This window comes from Anabrus simplex, chromosome 3, assembly GCF_040414725.1.
Source record: "Anabrus simplex isolate iqAnaSimp1 chromosome 3, ASM4041472v1, whole genome shotgun sequence".
Taxonomy (NCBI): domain Eukaryota; kingdom Metazoa; phylum Arthropoda; class Insecta; order Orthoptera; family Tettigoniidae; genus Anabrus; species Anabrus simplex.
This window is the reverse complement of record NC_090267.1, coordinates 157,229,907-157,247,416: the sequence shown is the minus strand read 5'-3', so window position 1 is coordinate 157,247,416 and position 17,510 is coordinate 157,229,907. Positions and strand designations below refer to the sequence as shown.

Sequence of the window (17,510 nt, the reverse complement as noted above, 5' to 3'; positions counted from 1 at the left end):
AGGACAAGTTATTTTATATATAGATGAAGGGTGAGGATGAAGCCCAGTGCTGGCCCAGAGCCTACTCCTGTCGAATAGCACCAAGGGATCTGCGGAAGCAGTTACGTCTCCATCCGATGAATGAATAACCATCAACAGCGCCATATGCCCTCACTGCATATGAGCACTGCGTACAGGTTTCGAATTTAATTGGCACCAATCTAGTGATTATAAATTGTATACCACATCCCCCCTACCCCGCCAGCCAATGTTCTGATGGTAGAAATATTCTTGGCGATGAGACAATAAGTTCGCTGATGGAATAATGTTTTCCTTTAAAAGTACAAACGCCGTGGTCATGAGAGTTTCGCTTTTTTATAGTAGACACAACAGTCTATAACTGGTGCCAATATCATCTGTTGAAACCTCCACATTTTCTCATTATCGCTGTGAATGTCAGACAGAGTTAGGCATTTTATATACAGAGTGTTTCAAAAATAGGGGGCATAATTTCAGGTATGTATTGGTTACATGTAGACAATCAAAATAGTGCATTACAACATGTGTCCGGAAATGCTTCATTTCCGAGTTATGGTGTTCACAACATTGAACTGCACCGGAACGTTTTTCTTCCGCAGGTCATTGTCATTACAGAAGATGTTCAAAATGTCCACCTCCTGCTTGAATACAGACCTCACATCGATATCTCATTGATCTGCGAACACAATCCCAAACTCCAGGAGTATTGCGTATGTCCTCACACGATGCCACAATTCAATTCCGAAGGGTTTCCACATCAGGAACCGGACACGAATACACCGATGATTCTAAATGGCCCCACAAGTAGAAAACGAGAGGGTTCAGATCAGATGAGCGTAAAGACCAAGCAATCGGGCCACCTGTACCTATCCATCGATCAGGAAACATTCGATCCATGTCAATGAGACATCGATGTGTGGTCTGTATTCAAGCAGGAGGTGGACATTTTGAACATCTTTTGTAATTACAGTGACCTGCGGAAGAAAAACGTTCTGGTGAAGTTCAGTGTTGTGAACGCCATAACTCGGAAATGAAGCATTTCCGGACACATGTTGTAATGAACTATTTTGATTGTCTACATATAACAAATACATACCTGAAATTATTCCCCCCATTTTTGAAACACCCTGTGTATAGTTTGGTGGTATTGAGTTGAACCCAGGACTTCCAGTGGAGTATGATGTTCAGGCCTTTACACAAACGATGGCAGTTAAGTGTTCAACGTGTACCAAGAAGTTAAATAATGGGATCTAGGGTATTACGTGTTCAAAGTTGTTCCACTTCGGCTGTGCTAAGGTGAAGAAAGAAGATTGTCCGGACAACTTTTGGTTTTGTAGAATTTGTGACACTGTGGAAAATATGAGGGAAGCAATCAAGGCTGGAGACTTGAAAATAGATAATCTAGAGTGGAAGCTTGCATTATTCGAGGTAACAGTGAAGGTACAGATAGAAAATATCACAAAAAGGAAGAAGGAAGCATAACTTGATTATATTCCTACAGTTGACTCAGAGGAGGAAAGTGATTCGATCGTAAAATTTGACATGACGTACTCATCATGGATGACTCGATGATTCGCTGGAACGGTGACTTGTAAAACGGTACAGTGTTATCCGGGAATAAAAAATGAATAGCTGCCTAAGTAGGTTCAGAGAGTGGAAGATAGCAATGATGTGGAAGAGTTAGTGCTTCATGGAGAAACTAACGATGTTAGAAGAAAGTTGTCAGTAGGCTATTTACTGGGAGAGATGTATGTGCTGGCGAGTGCAGCCAAGAAACTCTTTAAGAAAGCGAAGAGCATACTTAGTGGCGCAATGCGAAGGAAGGACGTACCTCTACGGCGGGTCAAAGCTTTGAACGATAGGATAGATTGAGTGTGTCAGGAACTGGACTTGGTGTATGTTGGGACGGATTGCTGAATAGGAGACGGGAACTTCACGCGGGACGGACTGCACCTGAACAGGCGAGTTAGGAACCCTGCACGAGAGAGTCATTGAGTCGTGCAGGCAAGGATGAGGAAGACTGGAGTCGGAGGACGGCAGCGAACTGGAACTGACGATGGGGAATTAACAGCCGCGGATTGTAGAGTATGGACATAAGACCCTAAGACTATTGCAGGTGAATTGTCAAAGCGTGCAAAATAAAATTATTGGATTTCGGAATCTTAGTGAATCATACCATGTAGATATTGTCATTTTTACAAGGTCATGGCGGAATGGTAATGTAAACAGTAGCGTAGTAAAGTATATATAGAAGCGACAGAGAGTACAGGTGGAGGGTTGTATTTATCTGTGTGCAAAAATACATAGGTAGCTGTTTGAAATGGGTTGATGGGGATCTCGAAATGCTGTGTGTGCAAATCATGGATCAAGGTAATGCCAACCTCATTCAAATAATAGGAATATACAGGGAGCCTGGTAACAACTTTTCGGTACTAGGCAGTCTGTACGATGTTACGTGTACAGGCAACAAAATGCAGAAAAGTTTTATATTTGCAGGTGGCCTAAATTTTTCAGACACAAACTGGTGTGGCAAAGCTACGGGAAAGGGCTACATTTAGGTCGTGGAAAACAAGCGAACTAGGGATGGTGGATTTACCCAAGTAGTAGACGTTCCTACTAGAGGAAACAACACTTTTAAGATGTTTATATTGTAAGATCCGACGACTTACGCATAAGCTGTGTAACGGGTGCAATTTCGCTCACCTTGTTGTTCTTCTACGCTCGACCCAGTGCACTCCGTCGCTATACGAACTGTCTGCCTTCAAGCCTGTCACTCCACTGCTTGGACTGTTTCCTTGTTCTACGCGAGCTCTGTGACGTCACCTGCTTCTAGTATGTTCTCCTGCTCGCCTTGCTTCTGTATATATACGGCCTGCTTTTGCTTGTTCGATGTTCAGGTGTGAGTGAAATGTTGTGATAGGCAGTGGAAGCTCTGGCAGTGTACCCGGCTGGACCGTGTGCATTTCAGTTTTAATCCTCTTTTCTCTACGTACTGGGTGAGCAGACTTTATATTTTTTTAAATTTTACATCCATTCAATTTTGCTCTCGTTCTTTTCATTTGGGCTCACGTGTTGCTTGGAGTTCGAACTTTGGTCCCTTCAGGACACTACGAGATTAAAGCTGTGTTAAACTGAAAACTTTGAACTTGTGGTGTGATTGTGATGGAGGAAGTGACCAGGACAAGCGATGTTTGGTCAGCTCTAACCTTAACCTGTCATGTGTGAACTTTAGCCTTACGCTGATATGAAGAGCGGACTTGGCAGCCTGATCAGTACTTTATCTCCTTTTCCCTCCTCTTTGTTTTTTTGTTATCTTGTCCTGCTCCTGTCTTTCGGCCCCTTTTCATCATTCCCGTTCCTACTTTCTCACGTTCACTATGCAAATTTGTAATATCGTGGTCTGCTAACCTTTACGCTGTATCTATTCGTTATATTTTGGATGTTTGTTGTTTCCCTTATTTATCTAGGCTGTGTTAGGTTTTGGGGGATAGTGGTGTCTTTTCGCAAAGTAAAACCCTTAAATATTGAAAGGTTCTCTTTAACATAAAATAATTGTTACTTGTTCTTGCTTAATTTTGGTTCGGTCTATGAGAACACCGTCATAATGGAACCTGAATGTGTTGAGAATGCTGGTTTATTCTGGTCTAACTTCTGACTTCGTATCTGTGCAATACCAAAATTAAGTCTGATTTACGGGTCATTGGCCCTCTGTTGTAATTATCTATATGAGCCAAAGCCAAATAATAATCCATTCGTAAATTTCCCGTTGGGTCCGTTTATACCCTCCGTTGTGAAAACATATGTAATTCTAATTGAACCTGATTCAATATATTTGTTCTATTTTTAAAACCTGTGTTTTGGGAATTCCTTTTTTGTTTTCCCTCTCCCTTTGTTTAACATGTACTTATTACGGAAATTCCTCCTGGGAAAGTGCCCATGATCTGTGTTGTTGAATGTTTTGAATGATTGTCAACATTTGAAGTGTGACATTCGTATATCTTACTTTTCCCTGCGCACTACTCTGCTGAGTTCTTTGCCTTGCACACTAAAACGTATTCGCAGGAGTGTTTCACTTCTTATGCATTGATCTCTTGTTGATATTTGCAATGATGTTCCTGCTAATACTTGGCAATATACTGGCATTGATTGATGATTTTTAAAGGGATTGGGAAACATACCCATAAGTGTGAAGATTCGCAACAGCTGTTAGCCAGTACCAGAATTTAGTGACCACTCTGCTGCAGAATTAAATATTAGGTATCCCTTAAACACTAAACTACGTAACGAGGAGAAAATAAAAGTATACCAGTATATTTAAGCTGACACCTTTAAATTCGAAGAGTTTCTATTTTAAATATTTCCTCACTTGGCATCAAAAGGCAGGCACATAAACGTAATGTGTGATACATTCGTAAATATTAGATTAATAATAGGGCTTTTGAACAGATTGGGGCCCTTAAATTACTAAAAAGGAACCCAGATCCGGAATACTACAATAGGAAAATTAGGAGCCTTGAAGGGAAAGTAATGAAAGCGTACACTAAGAGCAATTTAGTTCGGTGCATACGAATAGGTTTCACAAACTGTCAAACTGTCTGAACAGGAAGTTGCACAAGACCACCATTGATTCTAAATATGTAGTGTGATCCCTTGGAATAGGTTTACCCTTGTCATGTATGACATTCTTACCCACAACTGTAATATCAAGCAAGTTGTTACCACTACCATTGGTTTAAAATTTAACTACTCATTGCTATTATATTTGTAAATTTTATTATATTTACCTGTAAGCTTTATATTGTCCCCTTCAAATTTGGTGATCTTTAAAATATTTACAACAAGTTAATATTAAATGTTTTATTTTCCGCTGGAAGCTGTAATTGTCATTTGGAAAGCAGTCAGCGAGCTCCGAACCAGTTTTTTTCTTCATTCAGAGGGGCGATGTATTGATCCACGTTCGACCAGGGCAAGGTAAATCACGTTACGAGCCCGTGTGCTAACCTGCCACGCGCGAACGGCCTGACTGCCAGCAAGCTTCTCGAACAGTCAGAGCCAATTATAAGAGACCCCGGGAACCAATAATCGTCTTCGAAAAGTACACACCTCCCAAGCTACGGATATAAAAAGCCATGTTCTAAGTAAATCACTCTCTTCTACTCTACTCTACTCTACTCTGATCTACGTTACTCTGGTGTTCATCGTGACCACGTGGGAGAGAACTTTGTCGTATGAGCAGACGTCCGTTGTGCCGAATTTAGTGGAAATTATTTACTAACTCTTATGGAGTAAAATTCAACCTAGAAAATCCAAGTTAAGTGCAATTATCCAGGAGAACATTCAGAAATTCTGCGTGTGTGTGCATATCTTAATATTTGTCGTCTCGGTTACAGCTTACACTTCTGGAACGCGACAGAAGTCATCCCGGAGATCGCAGTGTACATCAAGATGAATAATTCTTCGACAATGTACACCTTAACTTCATCGTGGGACGTCTACTGCCGTGTCTCCATGACTTTCTAAGTATATGAGGCGTATCTGGTCAAGAGAAGGTGACTGACCGGGGAAATGCTGGAATAACTGACTACAACCTGGGATCGAACTTCATCTAAAACTTGAGTACCATTTAAAAGTTTCTTTCTTTCTCATCTTTGTAAAGGTAGAAGGTCTTTCTTCTTTAAATCGTAGATCGATTAGTTTTGTTGTAGATAGAAGCATTTCATTTTTCCATTTCTTGAGGTGTCATGGTAGTATAGTTTCATGTGTGTGACTGGAATTTGGAACCTATTAGATTAGATGTGTAGTCTGTCCTTGAGTGAGTTCCCATGCATGTGAGTTAGATATATCTAAAAATCACTGACCACGCGATAAACTTTATTTATTTGCCTGTGATATTGAAATTAATCGGATTTGAATTTACGTGTACAATTTGTGAGATAGGATCGAACCTAGTGTCATTTTCAGATGACTTGTATTCTTTAGGATCGAGTCATCTAATTTTACGATATTTCATCAGGATTGATAGATATAGTAATCACTTGAGTAATAATAAAATCAAATAAAGATCGGGTAAAAATGGAATTAAACGGTCGTGAGCTATAACTTATCTTAGATTCCTTATATGTGAGATTTAATGTGCTCTGTTTATGAAGTGCCTGGAATACGGCAATCCTGCGGGATGTTAATTATGTAATTGATTAATTGGAGAATTTATTTGTGATGATTGACTTGTTCTTGTGTCTTTGGGAGCACAATGGAATTTATTGTAAATGGAGCACGTGTTGTGTATGTATTTCACGGATAGGGAATAATAATAATAATAATAATAATAATAATAATAATAATAATAATAATAATGCGATTGAGGCTCACGAGCGTGATAGTTGCGACTTGTAACCCACGTGATGGTGGTGATTATGGAATTTTATTGGAATCTTCAATTATATCTCAGAAATTTAGATGAATCTCCATCGTTGTGAGAGGAATATTTCAACCCTAGTGATATCCCTAATTTCGATCACTAGCCACTATCGAAGAAAGAGTATTCTCCGTACAAGAATTTATCCTCTGCAGAATGTTGACGTGACCATGCTTAAAATTAAAGAATAAACCATAAGGGCAGGATTCGCTGTAAATAATGTATATAAAAATACGTGTTACTTGTATGAATGTGATATATGTGTGTGTGTAAATATGATATTTTCCATGTCTTTTGGTTGTTCACTTTGATTTAATCTGGTCGTGCATCTATGGCGACACAGATTATGTTCAACGTTGTGTGCCACCTTGAGAATTTATTTTTGCACACCTTAAGGAAAAAATTAATGAGTTTTATGTCGAGAAAAACTAGAGTAGGATTTTATTTTGCTGTTATTATGATTTAAGGGAAAGATCATCTCTTTATTTTCCGCAAAGGCAAGCGATTTGTAAATTAATATTTTAATTAGGTCACACGTGGGTAAGAAAATTTCCAACACATTTATACTCAAATTTCGAAACATTTTAAATTAATTTGAAAATTTGAATGCAATGCAAATATCAGAATTAAATGTTCACAAACGGCATAATTAACTTGAATTCTACTAATAATGAGTCATAGTAATTAATTGAAGAATAATTATTTTAAAATGTGAATTATAATTGCCATGTGGATAATGCAGTGAGATACACTAATTAGAAAACACGATCGTGTGATGATAAAGGAACATGTTACACAAACAAGGTTAGAGATTATTACTAAAACAAAATAATAATAATAATAATAATAATCAATTAATTATAAAATTTTGAAATTAATTTTGATTTTTACTAAAGCTTCTACTGGTGTAAATGACGAATATTATACACTTTAAATGTTGTGATTTATCAGAATTCAGATTGACCACGTGTTGAGATTACTGTAAATTCATGGAACCTTTAGCAACTTTTATTGTGGAACCATAAGCGAGACAGCTATCTAATAATTTTGTAAAAATCTTTGTTGGAGTCTTTGAACTCTTTCAGCTAAATATTTTAATTTTAAAGGAAGTAAAGGCCTAATTTTCATTTGTTAATTTTCATTCCAGAACAGTAAGGCTGGAGGACGAGAAATACTTGTGGTTCTCAAATACTACTGAAGAATAAAATATTATGAAAGTTCGTTGTAAAACAAAATCCAGCAAGGATTTTTTTGTTGAGAAATGCTTATGTTAATAAATGTAAGAGTGTTGTTTTGAAATTGCTTTTTATTTTGCTTGGTCATCAACCCCTTTTTCCCTTAAATGCTCCTATATTTTCTTGCCTTTGGTACTCCTGTTATTTATCATCAGCTGTGTCTTGGCAATTAATGTTTTGGAGAAAAACTCTAAATGTGAAATTAATTTATAGCTTTGTACACTCCGTTTTATTTGTCCAGTTCTCCTTCTGCTTATCTTTAGAAATATTGTTATTAAATTGTTGTTGCTTAACCATAAGTTCTATTTTTCCGCTAGTTCAGAAAGAAATATATATATAGTACCCGTCTAAATGGTACCTTGTAGGAACGAAAGAATATTTGGTTTAATTTTCATTTTATTCATGCATACGCGCGGACCAGTTAACAGCTGATAGTCAGGCCGTCCCGTTGAGGATATGTAAGCCGGAAATGGGTCGAGCGGTCAAGGACACGTGGGCTACGTCACAGCGGTGTGCCAATGTCATGCGAGAGAACTGGAGAAGGGGGTGTGAGAATTCTAGAAAGATCCGTACTCTCGTAAGAGGGAACGAATCACAGTTAAGTTGCAATCTCGACCAATAGTAACTCTAATCGGCAGATTACGTCACTTTACTAGTTCATTGGTCTAGAGGTGTAATGTTAAGCTGATGTGAATGGACGAACGTTCGTCTTTTATCTCTCTCTGAGGAAATGAGAAGCTGTGAAGGAACGAACATCCTCTTTCTGGAACAGTCTAGATGATTCAACTTCGTCTTGTATACAACATCCGGAAACTTCGAATACATCTACGTAATCTTATGGACTAGGTCTGTAAATGTCTTATGAGTTCGTATTCTAACTTCGAGTTGGAATTTCATTCTACGATTTCGTGTGGATTATTTCGTTCTAAAGTAAACTTGTAATATTTCAACTCTTCGAGAAGAAATTATTATTTTACGAGTAAACTTGTTAACCCGTCGAACATGAAGTGGATCAACATAAAAGCTTACAATAATGCGCAAGTCGGCTAGAGACAAATTCAAGCAGCTAATGGCAAGAGTTGTGTAATTGTAGGGCATTGAATCAAGTTATTAGCTAGGATCTATAAGTATTGGACACTATTCCAAGGTGCCAGAGGATAAATGGAGCGTTAAATGTTGTACATCTTTGCGTCAAGAAATAGACAAGTTAAGTATAATCGTGCGCAACTTAGTGATGTAACGCAAATGGATCTATTTTCTAATTTCACTTAATTTTAATCTGACTACGAGAGCAAGATCATCAGTCATGGATCGACGAGGGTGGATCTTCTCGAGAATTTCATGTAATTATCGCCACAACTTCGTATTGCCTGACTTTGTGGATATCATGTACTTCTAAGCTATGACTGTGTAAGCCAGCACAATGAACTTGTATGATCCAACTTAATCGAGAGATGAGACCTGTCTTCACGTCCACACATTTGAATCTGTCTGGATCGAGAAACATGAGTACCAATTAAATATTGTTTTCTTTTGTGTAGATTTTCGTCAGATTGTATTCTAGATTAATTAATTTCTTTACGATTAGATAGATTTGATCTTTACTTTCACTTGGTGTTGGTTAATTAGAGCACGGGTGTTGCTAGTTCATTATGTGAGTATGTGTGTGAAATATGATCTTTAAAGATTATCAATAGAATAGTGAGGCAATAATAATAATAATAATAATAATAATAATAATAATAATAATAATAATAATAATAATAAGATAATTTAAATAATAATAATAATAATAATAATAATAATAATAATAATAATAATAATAATAATAATAATAATAATAATAATAATAATAATAATGCTTTCAGAAGCCGACATTAAAGCAATGACTTAAATTAGAATATAGATTGAAGTTGAGACCATCGTAACTATTTAAACCAGTTTGTAACATTAATTTCATGCCTTGGCAGCCACGTGATATTTATGTCTTCGGAATATTTTCTCATGCTAGGGAGTAATAATCAGAAAATATAAGTAAAGGGAAGTAGGACGGGATAATTGTCGAGAGTTAAATTTGGTTGTGAGGTGATTGTCGAAATGCCGAAGGTGCCCAATTCGACTGTGATGATATGGAATTGAATCCATGCGTCGAATGTGGGGCATGAGTGGGCTAATTGCAATGGTGGATTGAATTATAACCACGTGGTGATTACTACGTTACACGTTGGTTAGGTGTAATAATAATTTAATAAAAATGATCTCAACAATAATTTATTAAAGATTTGTATCCTGTGATTTGGTATTGGGCCGGCCCCGTGGTGTAGGGGTAGCGTGCCTGCCTCTTAGCGGAAGAACCCGGGTTCTATTTCCGGCCAGGTCAGGGATTTTTACCTTCATCTGAGGGCTGGTTCGAAGCCTACGTGATTACAATTGAGGAGATATTTGACGGTGAGATAGCGTCCCCGGTCTAGAAAGCCAAGAATAACGCCCGAGAGGATCCGTCGTGCTGACCACACGACACCTCATAATCTGCAAGCCTTCGGGCTGAACAGCCTTCGCTTGGTAGGCTATGGCCCTGCGGGGCTGTTGCGCCATGGGGTTTGGTTTTGGTTTCCATTTAGTTTTGCTTTCGCACGATTGAGCGTGTGTTATCTGAATATATCCCTAATTGTAGGCCAACGTGTTGATGGCGGATTGATGTATGTCTGATCGTGACTTTTTTTGTCCCATTATTTGTTTTCATCCATTGCTAGGAGTTGAGTGTGACATCATTGTAGGGTCATCTGCATAATCTGAGGGCTCCGTAACCGAAAAATAAGGATATAATAATAATGATAATAATAAGCCTAGACAACAATAATTCCGTAATGAAACTCTTATTTGATATGATGGTGTGGTTGTGATGTATTTTGGAATCTTGTGTACATTACTTTGTGTTTATTCATTTGGACTCTGTGCGTATTCACGTAGCGAGTGATTCTGATCATGTTGAACCCAGGACTATGATTTGTGATAGATTATGCTGTATATTTCCAACAAATAGTTTAATACAGTAAATGTTTGATGATGAACGAGATTGAATACAATCGAGGAAGGTCTCGGAAAGGAGGGAATAAACCAAAGAATTTGGTAAGACTAGAAGGTGATAAAAATGAAAGTAGTTAGTAAATGGGAATGTATTGTAACGAAATTGAGCCATAGGACTATAATGATCAAAATCCTTCTTGATTTATTGATGTAAGATAAAAGCCTCGTAATTAGAAATAAATAATACAAATGAGTGTAAGGTTAAAATGCAACATAAATTGATGATAGGAGTAAACGTTGCCTATAATTAGTTGAGAAGTAGAAATGGTAACTTGTGAAATGAAAGGAACGTAACTGAGAAAATAAAAAAAGCCTAAAGCAATTAAATTATTTCAGATTTAACTCGAATCTTTGAGTATAAAATGTACAGTGGTATAGGCATAGGGAATAGAACTGAAAATAATACTCTAATTTCTTAAAGATGAAATAATAAATGAGGATAAATTTGGAAATCTACACGGTTTAATGAACTACTGAGTAAGTAGGGTGCTCAATTTCTCAGGAAAGTGAAAATGTCATTGGGAGCAAATGAATTTATTATGAAATGTAACATTGTTATTTGAGATGGAAAGAATTTTAACTAATGTTGAAAATTTTGATTGATTTGCAATTATTACGGTTCACCTTTGATGCCTGGAAGTTTAGTACATAGACGATAATATTTTTTGATTCATATGTAAAAATCGTAATGAAGTTCAAGAACTATAAGCACTTGTAAATATTTTTTTCTTCTTCATTCAAGAAAGAAAATGTTAAAACATTATTTTAAGAATAATGTCCAGAATTGTCTTTGTGTTAAATAAATGTCCATTTATTTTTGTTTTGTGTCATTTCGTATGCCAGCCATCATCTACCCTGCCACCAATGCCCTGCTAATATACATTTTATTAAAAATGTCTTGATATAGCAATTTCGGCTCTACGAACGTTCCACCCTTGGGACTCTCGTGCACCTGGCTGAGCGAACGCGGAAAAGGAGACAATGGTACATTTTATTTGAGATTCTATCACGTTGTTCTTGCCCTTATATTCATTCGGTCCTAATGGTCCTCTTTCTCTAACATCGAGCCCGTATTATTTTCCTTTTCATTTCCACTGCGCATATATGTATATTTCACTGGGATTCTATTGAATTCCCCATTGGAGTAATAACCTTACTTTGATTACACTCATGCTACCCGTAAAGTGATGTAACAGTTGGTAGCAGAGTACATCTAATATTCTTACATCAAGCTACTACCGTTTCTTTAATCGTGTAGCAAACTACTTTTGGGACTTCATTGTATGATTTTCATATCTCTATTACTTTTCTTCTTTTCTTCTCTCGTGTATATATATTCTCACCTCCGTTTTATATTTCATTTATCGTCGCACATATTTCTGATGATCTTTTAGATTTGTCTACTTCCAATATTGACCAGCCGCAGACTCCGTCTCTACGAAATTTTAATGCCCCTAATTCGGGGATACATCTTCAATATTTGAATTGTCGGATACACTACCTCTCTATGAACATTTAGAACTTCCTGTTAAACATTGAGTCCTGCATCTAATGTATCAGAAGCATTTCTTAGAATACACACTATGCAACCTGACCCTGAACATCCATCTCAGAAGACATATTGTCCTCCTACTTCCACACATCAACCTGACATTTCCTTAAGTCTCCCAAATACAGTCCTGCAACATTCTCTTAACTTTCACATAACAACGCAAGCTCTTCTTCAAGTCCCGCAGTTAACTACCACTGATCTAAGAAGTTTAATTTTATAGTTATTTTCTGCCCGTAAATTTTTGCAAACTCAGTTAGCTCACTGTTCCCAAATTCTTACCTTATTACACTCTAAGATTTCTACATATTTGGGCAAATTTTGGTTAGAGAATATGAACCGTTTTCAGTTCTGGGAAGATTTGCGCGATGCCTTTCACAGACACTTTCTTCCCTGCGAAATCCGACACAATTTGTAGGTGTAAGCATCCTCACGAAACTATTATGATTATCTTGACACTATAATTACTTTTACGGATATATTGGTAATTGCAAATCATCCATCTGAACTGATTAATATATTTCAATTTTACGTCCTCCTTCCTTCCGCCAATTAATTAACCTCTTTGCCCACCTACCTCTATTGCACACTTGTACAATATTGCCCAAGCTGATGCTTGGTTGGTGAATAATCTATGCAAATAAATAAAACTGTTGTTGGTAATGTCAAAATAACAGCATTTTACTCAGTGCATATGAAAGTATTACGCCCTTCCTGCGTCCAGGTAGGTCAGCGTAAAAGATTCCCAGCCAGCTTCTCAGGGGTTATCGAAATTTCAATTTAATTTAATGTGGTATCCGAAAAAGACTTCGACGCATCGATACATTGTGACTCATTTTCATTCTTCCTGATAGACATCTACATCGGAGGCATCAACAGTGACATTCTAACTTACAGATACGCAGTGACTTATCTAATATACCTTACTCCAACATTATATTCATAAATAAGTTCTGAAGTAATTCCTTTTTTGACTGCAACTATTTATATAGATGTCGATTCTCATGGGGAACCTGAGATATTTGTCCCGAATAAGTAAATTTATAATACCAATATATATGGTCCGTTACTGGACATTGCAAATTTTCCAGCTAACTCATTCCTGGTTGCCAGGGTTTCACCCCCGTGTGCTAGGTTGGGCTCATCAGTTGGTACCTAGCATACCCACCATGACGCTGGCTATCGGTATGTCAACTATTTACTGGCAAAAAATATAGAAAGGAAAGAAAAATTTCAAGAGAAAAATCATGATATTTGCATAAAGATTACCAAATTAATAATATGCTGCTGAACAGCTATTGCATCACTTTCTTGCTCTCATCTTTCGCTCATGATCAATTGAAATAGGCTAACTTCTATCTTCATACAATTTCACAAAATGAAACCCTTTAAATTTGATCTATTCTTTAACATGCGTTTTTAGCTGAAAATGGAAGTATCTTCTACTGTAACTTACAAGGAATTATAATATTTAATATTCCAATATAGTTCTCATAATTGAATTATTTTCTACATGTTACCAAATTTTTATGGATGTTGTTTCGTTGTTCTGAGTTTCATAATGTTTTTCGTTGTCTGCTTTAGCTTCGGAATATTAAACAAGTTTATTTATATACAGCTAAAATTCACTGTTATTAATCTACTATTCATTAAGAAATAATACCATGTCTAACATTTAAGTATCCAGTACATATAATACACTAGCAAGGTCACGTATGTCCCGTCTAGCTCAATTTCTGTATGTGTGCCAGTAAACATAGTGAAAATTCTCAATATCCGATGGTATACTACTACATAATATCACTTATTCTCGTGTGCAACAGAAATGATTTATTTTATAACTTTCAACCTTGACTTCATTCATTATGAAGATTGTAGCTCTGTAGGTGATGATTAACCATATCATAACCTAGAATCATAATTTATAATAGGGAGGTTATCAGGTGACTATACTCCATTATTAGGTCTTAGATCGGATTGAGTATGCTGCAGTGGTATAGATATTCTTGAAGACAACACATTGCTATTCAATCATTGACATGTATGATTCTATCTCGTATTAATTATTACCTGGCGTATTCAATTTCTTCTTACACTCGACGACGGATACATTTCCATAGACTAGGCCCTACATATCCCATATTATACTTCAATCAAGTTTTCTACCGCGTAATTACTGCATTTCACATCGCATCTCTTCTCAATATCTGCACATCATCATAGGAATACCTCCCTCGACGTATCATTGCCCCTATTCTTACACATAATGAATATAGGATCCATTTATTCTCATATTTTTAGCCTTTGTCCTGTCTAATAACGTTACTCTTCCACAACCAATCTTAATAATACATCGTATAACCTCTACAATATTCTTTGAATGCTATCTACATTAAAATTAAATATATTTGGGTTCTACACATGTTCTCGTAACACACTCATCTATGGCATAAAATCTGTTGGCAGACTGAGATTCAGTTATATCTAGGTAACCCTAGTTTCTGTATATCCATCTTGTGTCTGCCGATACCGGTGCCTCGTTCGAGTCTCCTCTGTCGGCCGTTTTGTGTATTGTTAAATGTTGTGTGCTATGTTATTAAATTGGTCTTTTAAGTTTGGTTTTTAGTTAATTGTTAATTGCTTTTGTTTTCAGTTAATTGTTAATTGCTTCATTGTGATAGGATTTGTGTGTGTGTGTGTGTGTGCGTGTGCGTGTGCGTGTGTGTGTACGTGTGTGAGAGAGAGTGAGTTGCAATACTTGCAACGCTGCATCGTATTTAATTTCGCGACTTGCTCTTTTAGTATGTTAAAAGAGCAAGTGTTTGCGGGTGTTATGTAATACTTCAGCATCTGTAGATGTTAATTTGGAATATCAGCATCAGTTGGTGGCACACAGCCTCGGCTGTACCCGAGTTCCAGTGCTTAGGAAGATTAATTAAACTGTGGAAACCTAACTGAGGCTGTAAAAGAACGTTGGGTTCACGAAGGAGGACGTGGGAAGTCAAAAATTTTATGAAACCTGATTCCCATTCCTGAAGTGGCATATGGTTCTGAGGTTCACTCAGCCTCCACAAAATATGAGTACCAGATTAATTCCAGGGGTAAAGGTGGCCAAGCATTAAATTAACCATCCTATCCAACTTACTCATAGTGCAAAGGTTACGGAAAATGGAGCCTTAATTTCCCATTCCAAAAACGGCCTTCATGGCCTGTGTAGAGATGGCTTTGCTTTTGATTTATTTTTCATCCGTTTTCATGACTCAAGGGAAGAACGGGTACTTCATCTACTACTACTACTGCTATTACTACTACTACTACTACTACTAATAATAATAATGGTGCTAGCTAGTGAGATGTTTTATTCATTTATTTATTCACGAATCACAAGATACAGCTACACTGAGGAAATTTCACTTACACGGGGAAGAGTAAATTATTTTGATTTCCTGCTTTGTAGTGAAGAAGACGGTTGCTCAGAAATACGACATAAACAGAACCCGGCGGCACAGATCCGGATATCGACGGATTTATCCGCGAATATCCGCCAAGTTAGTTTCTTGGCGGAAGAGAAGTCTATGGCAGTGTGGATAACTTTGCCAATAATTTCTAAATAATGATGTTATTGACTTTCACTCGGGTTTACTCTGGAAATCTCTGAAAGTTAGTCTTTCATTCATTTCATGCAGTTATGTTTGCTTGTGGTGAGGCCACCCTTCACATTAGTGTGGAAAAATAGTGATATATGAAGAGCCTTGAGTTCCTAAAGTCGTTAATCTGACCCAAGCCTAACTGGCTCCTGTCCGCAATTAGTGGATGTAAGGAACAAAGATTCCGAAAGAGAACCGCTCAATATGTCGGTAGCTATCGCAAGGGGAAATCCCTCATAAACCTGTCACTGTAGGAGGGCTGGTACCAGGTATCAGGCATATTGTATTTTGTTAACAGACCTATCCGTTTAAATGTCTTGGGCGTCATATGGTCAAGTAGTTGCAATATCCGCGGATGAAGGAAGTGCGGATGCAGAGTGGATGTGGATAATATTTTATATATCCGCGCGGGGCTCTAGTCATAACACGTTGAAGCAATTGTGGTGATTCTATTTCCGTTAAGATGATAAGTCTTTCGTAAAGGGAACAAGTATTATTTTCCCCTATGATCACTATTGTATAGAAGTTTCTATTATAACAATGAAGGTTTAGAAACCTTATAAGTAAATCAAATATTGTTGTTACGAAATCCATAACCAGATATTTCTGAAATCACTGGAGCAACCTTGGCTCATTTTAGTTTTGCTGGATATCCTTGAAAACTCCATCCCGGTTTTGACCGTAATTCAAACCACGTGTGGGTGTAGAAATGCAGCAGGTAAGCAACCAAGTTAATAGCGGTAATATAAAGAGATTATAGCTTTCCTGGGGATTTTTACAACTTAAGGAATCATTGGATTAAATGTTGTTGTTTTCTAAATTTTCTAAGAATTTTTGCACTATATCACAAATTAGATACACTATTAAACATACAGACATCAGGTTTTCTACTACTGAAGAAAATATTTCGCACAACGAAGTTTTGGAAACATTAGCCATTGGTATTGAAGACTGAAGACTGTTCTTACCAGAGTTTCCAAGGGAAAGTGCCAAGAGCACTACAGACAAAACCAGGCTCAACATATTGACCGAGTACGTTATCTCTCTGCAGATTACTGTTCAGGATTTGGAGCTTAATCCTTACTTATATGTGTGACTGAGCATCGTAAAATCTACTTCATGTGTATGCAATATTATGATGCATAATAAAAATTTAACCAATTAAAATAGAACCACTTTAACGATAACTGTTGCATCGTGAGCTATAAATTCGTTTCTACTGTGCAAATAATCAGCACTTTTAAATTTCATGGCATCACGACTTATATGAGCCTTGTAAAATGCTCAGTCTTTATGCTAGTACGTAAGTTTTACAGCCCTATACTTTAGGTGTTCGTGAAAACTAGAGTCGTAATAGATACGTATTATTTTTGAAACGTGATTTTTAAGTATTTTTGCTAATACTTCAATTTCATCTTCTCCGAGATGTATAGTGATCAGCTCCATTTTCTTTCTTGTCTCTCTGTGCAATTTAAGGCCAAAACTACGGGAATTATTGGCATGGACGTTGTTATTCATTCCAAGGCACAGTGGAAAGAAAACTCAGCTACAAATTGTTT

General features: G+C 37.0%; 1 protein-coding gene across 1 annotated transcript in view; it reads right to left on the bottom strand.

Annotated features, from left to right (window-relative positions):
* LOC136867132 (trypsin-5) overlaps positions 1-17,046 on the bottom strand; it is a 130,812-nt gene extending 113,766 nt beyond the window's left edge. Inside the window, exon 1 of the mRNA XM_068227027.1 lies at positions 16,920-17,046. Coding sequence (XP_068083128.1) covers positions 16,920-16,974 — 55 coding nt within the window. The 5' untranslated portion in view covers positions 16,975-17,046. The remainder of the gene's footprint in view (positions 1-16,919) is intronic.
* Between the last annotated feature and the right edge of the window lie 464 nt (positions 17,047-17,510).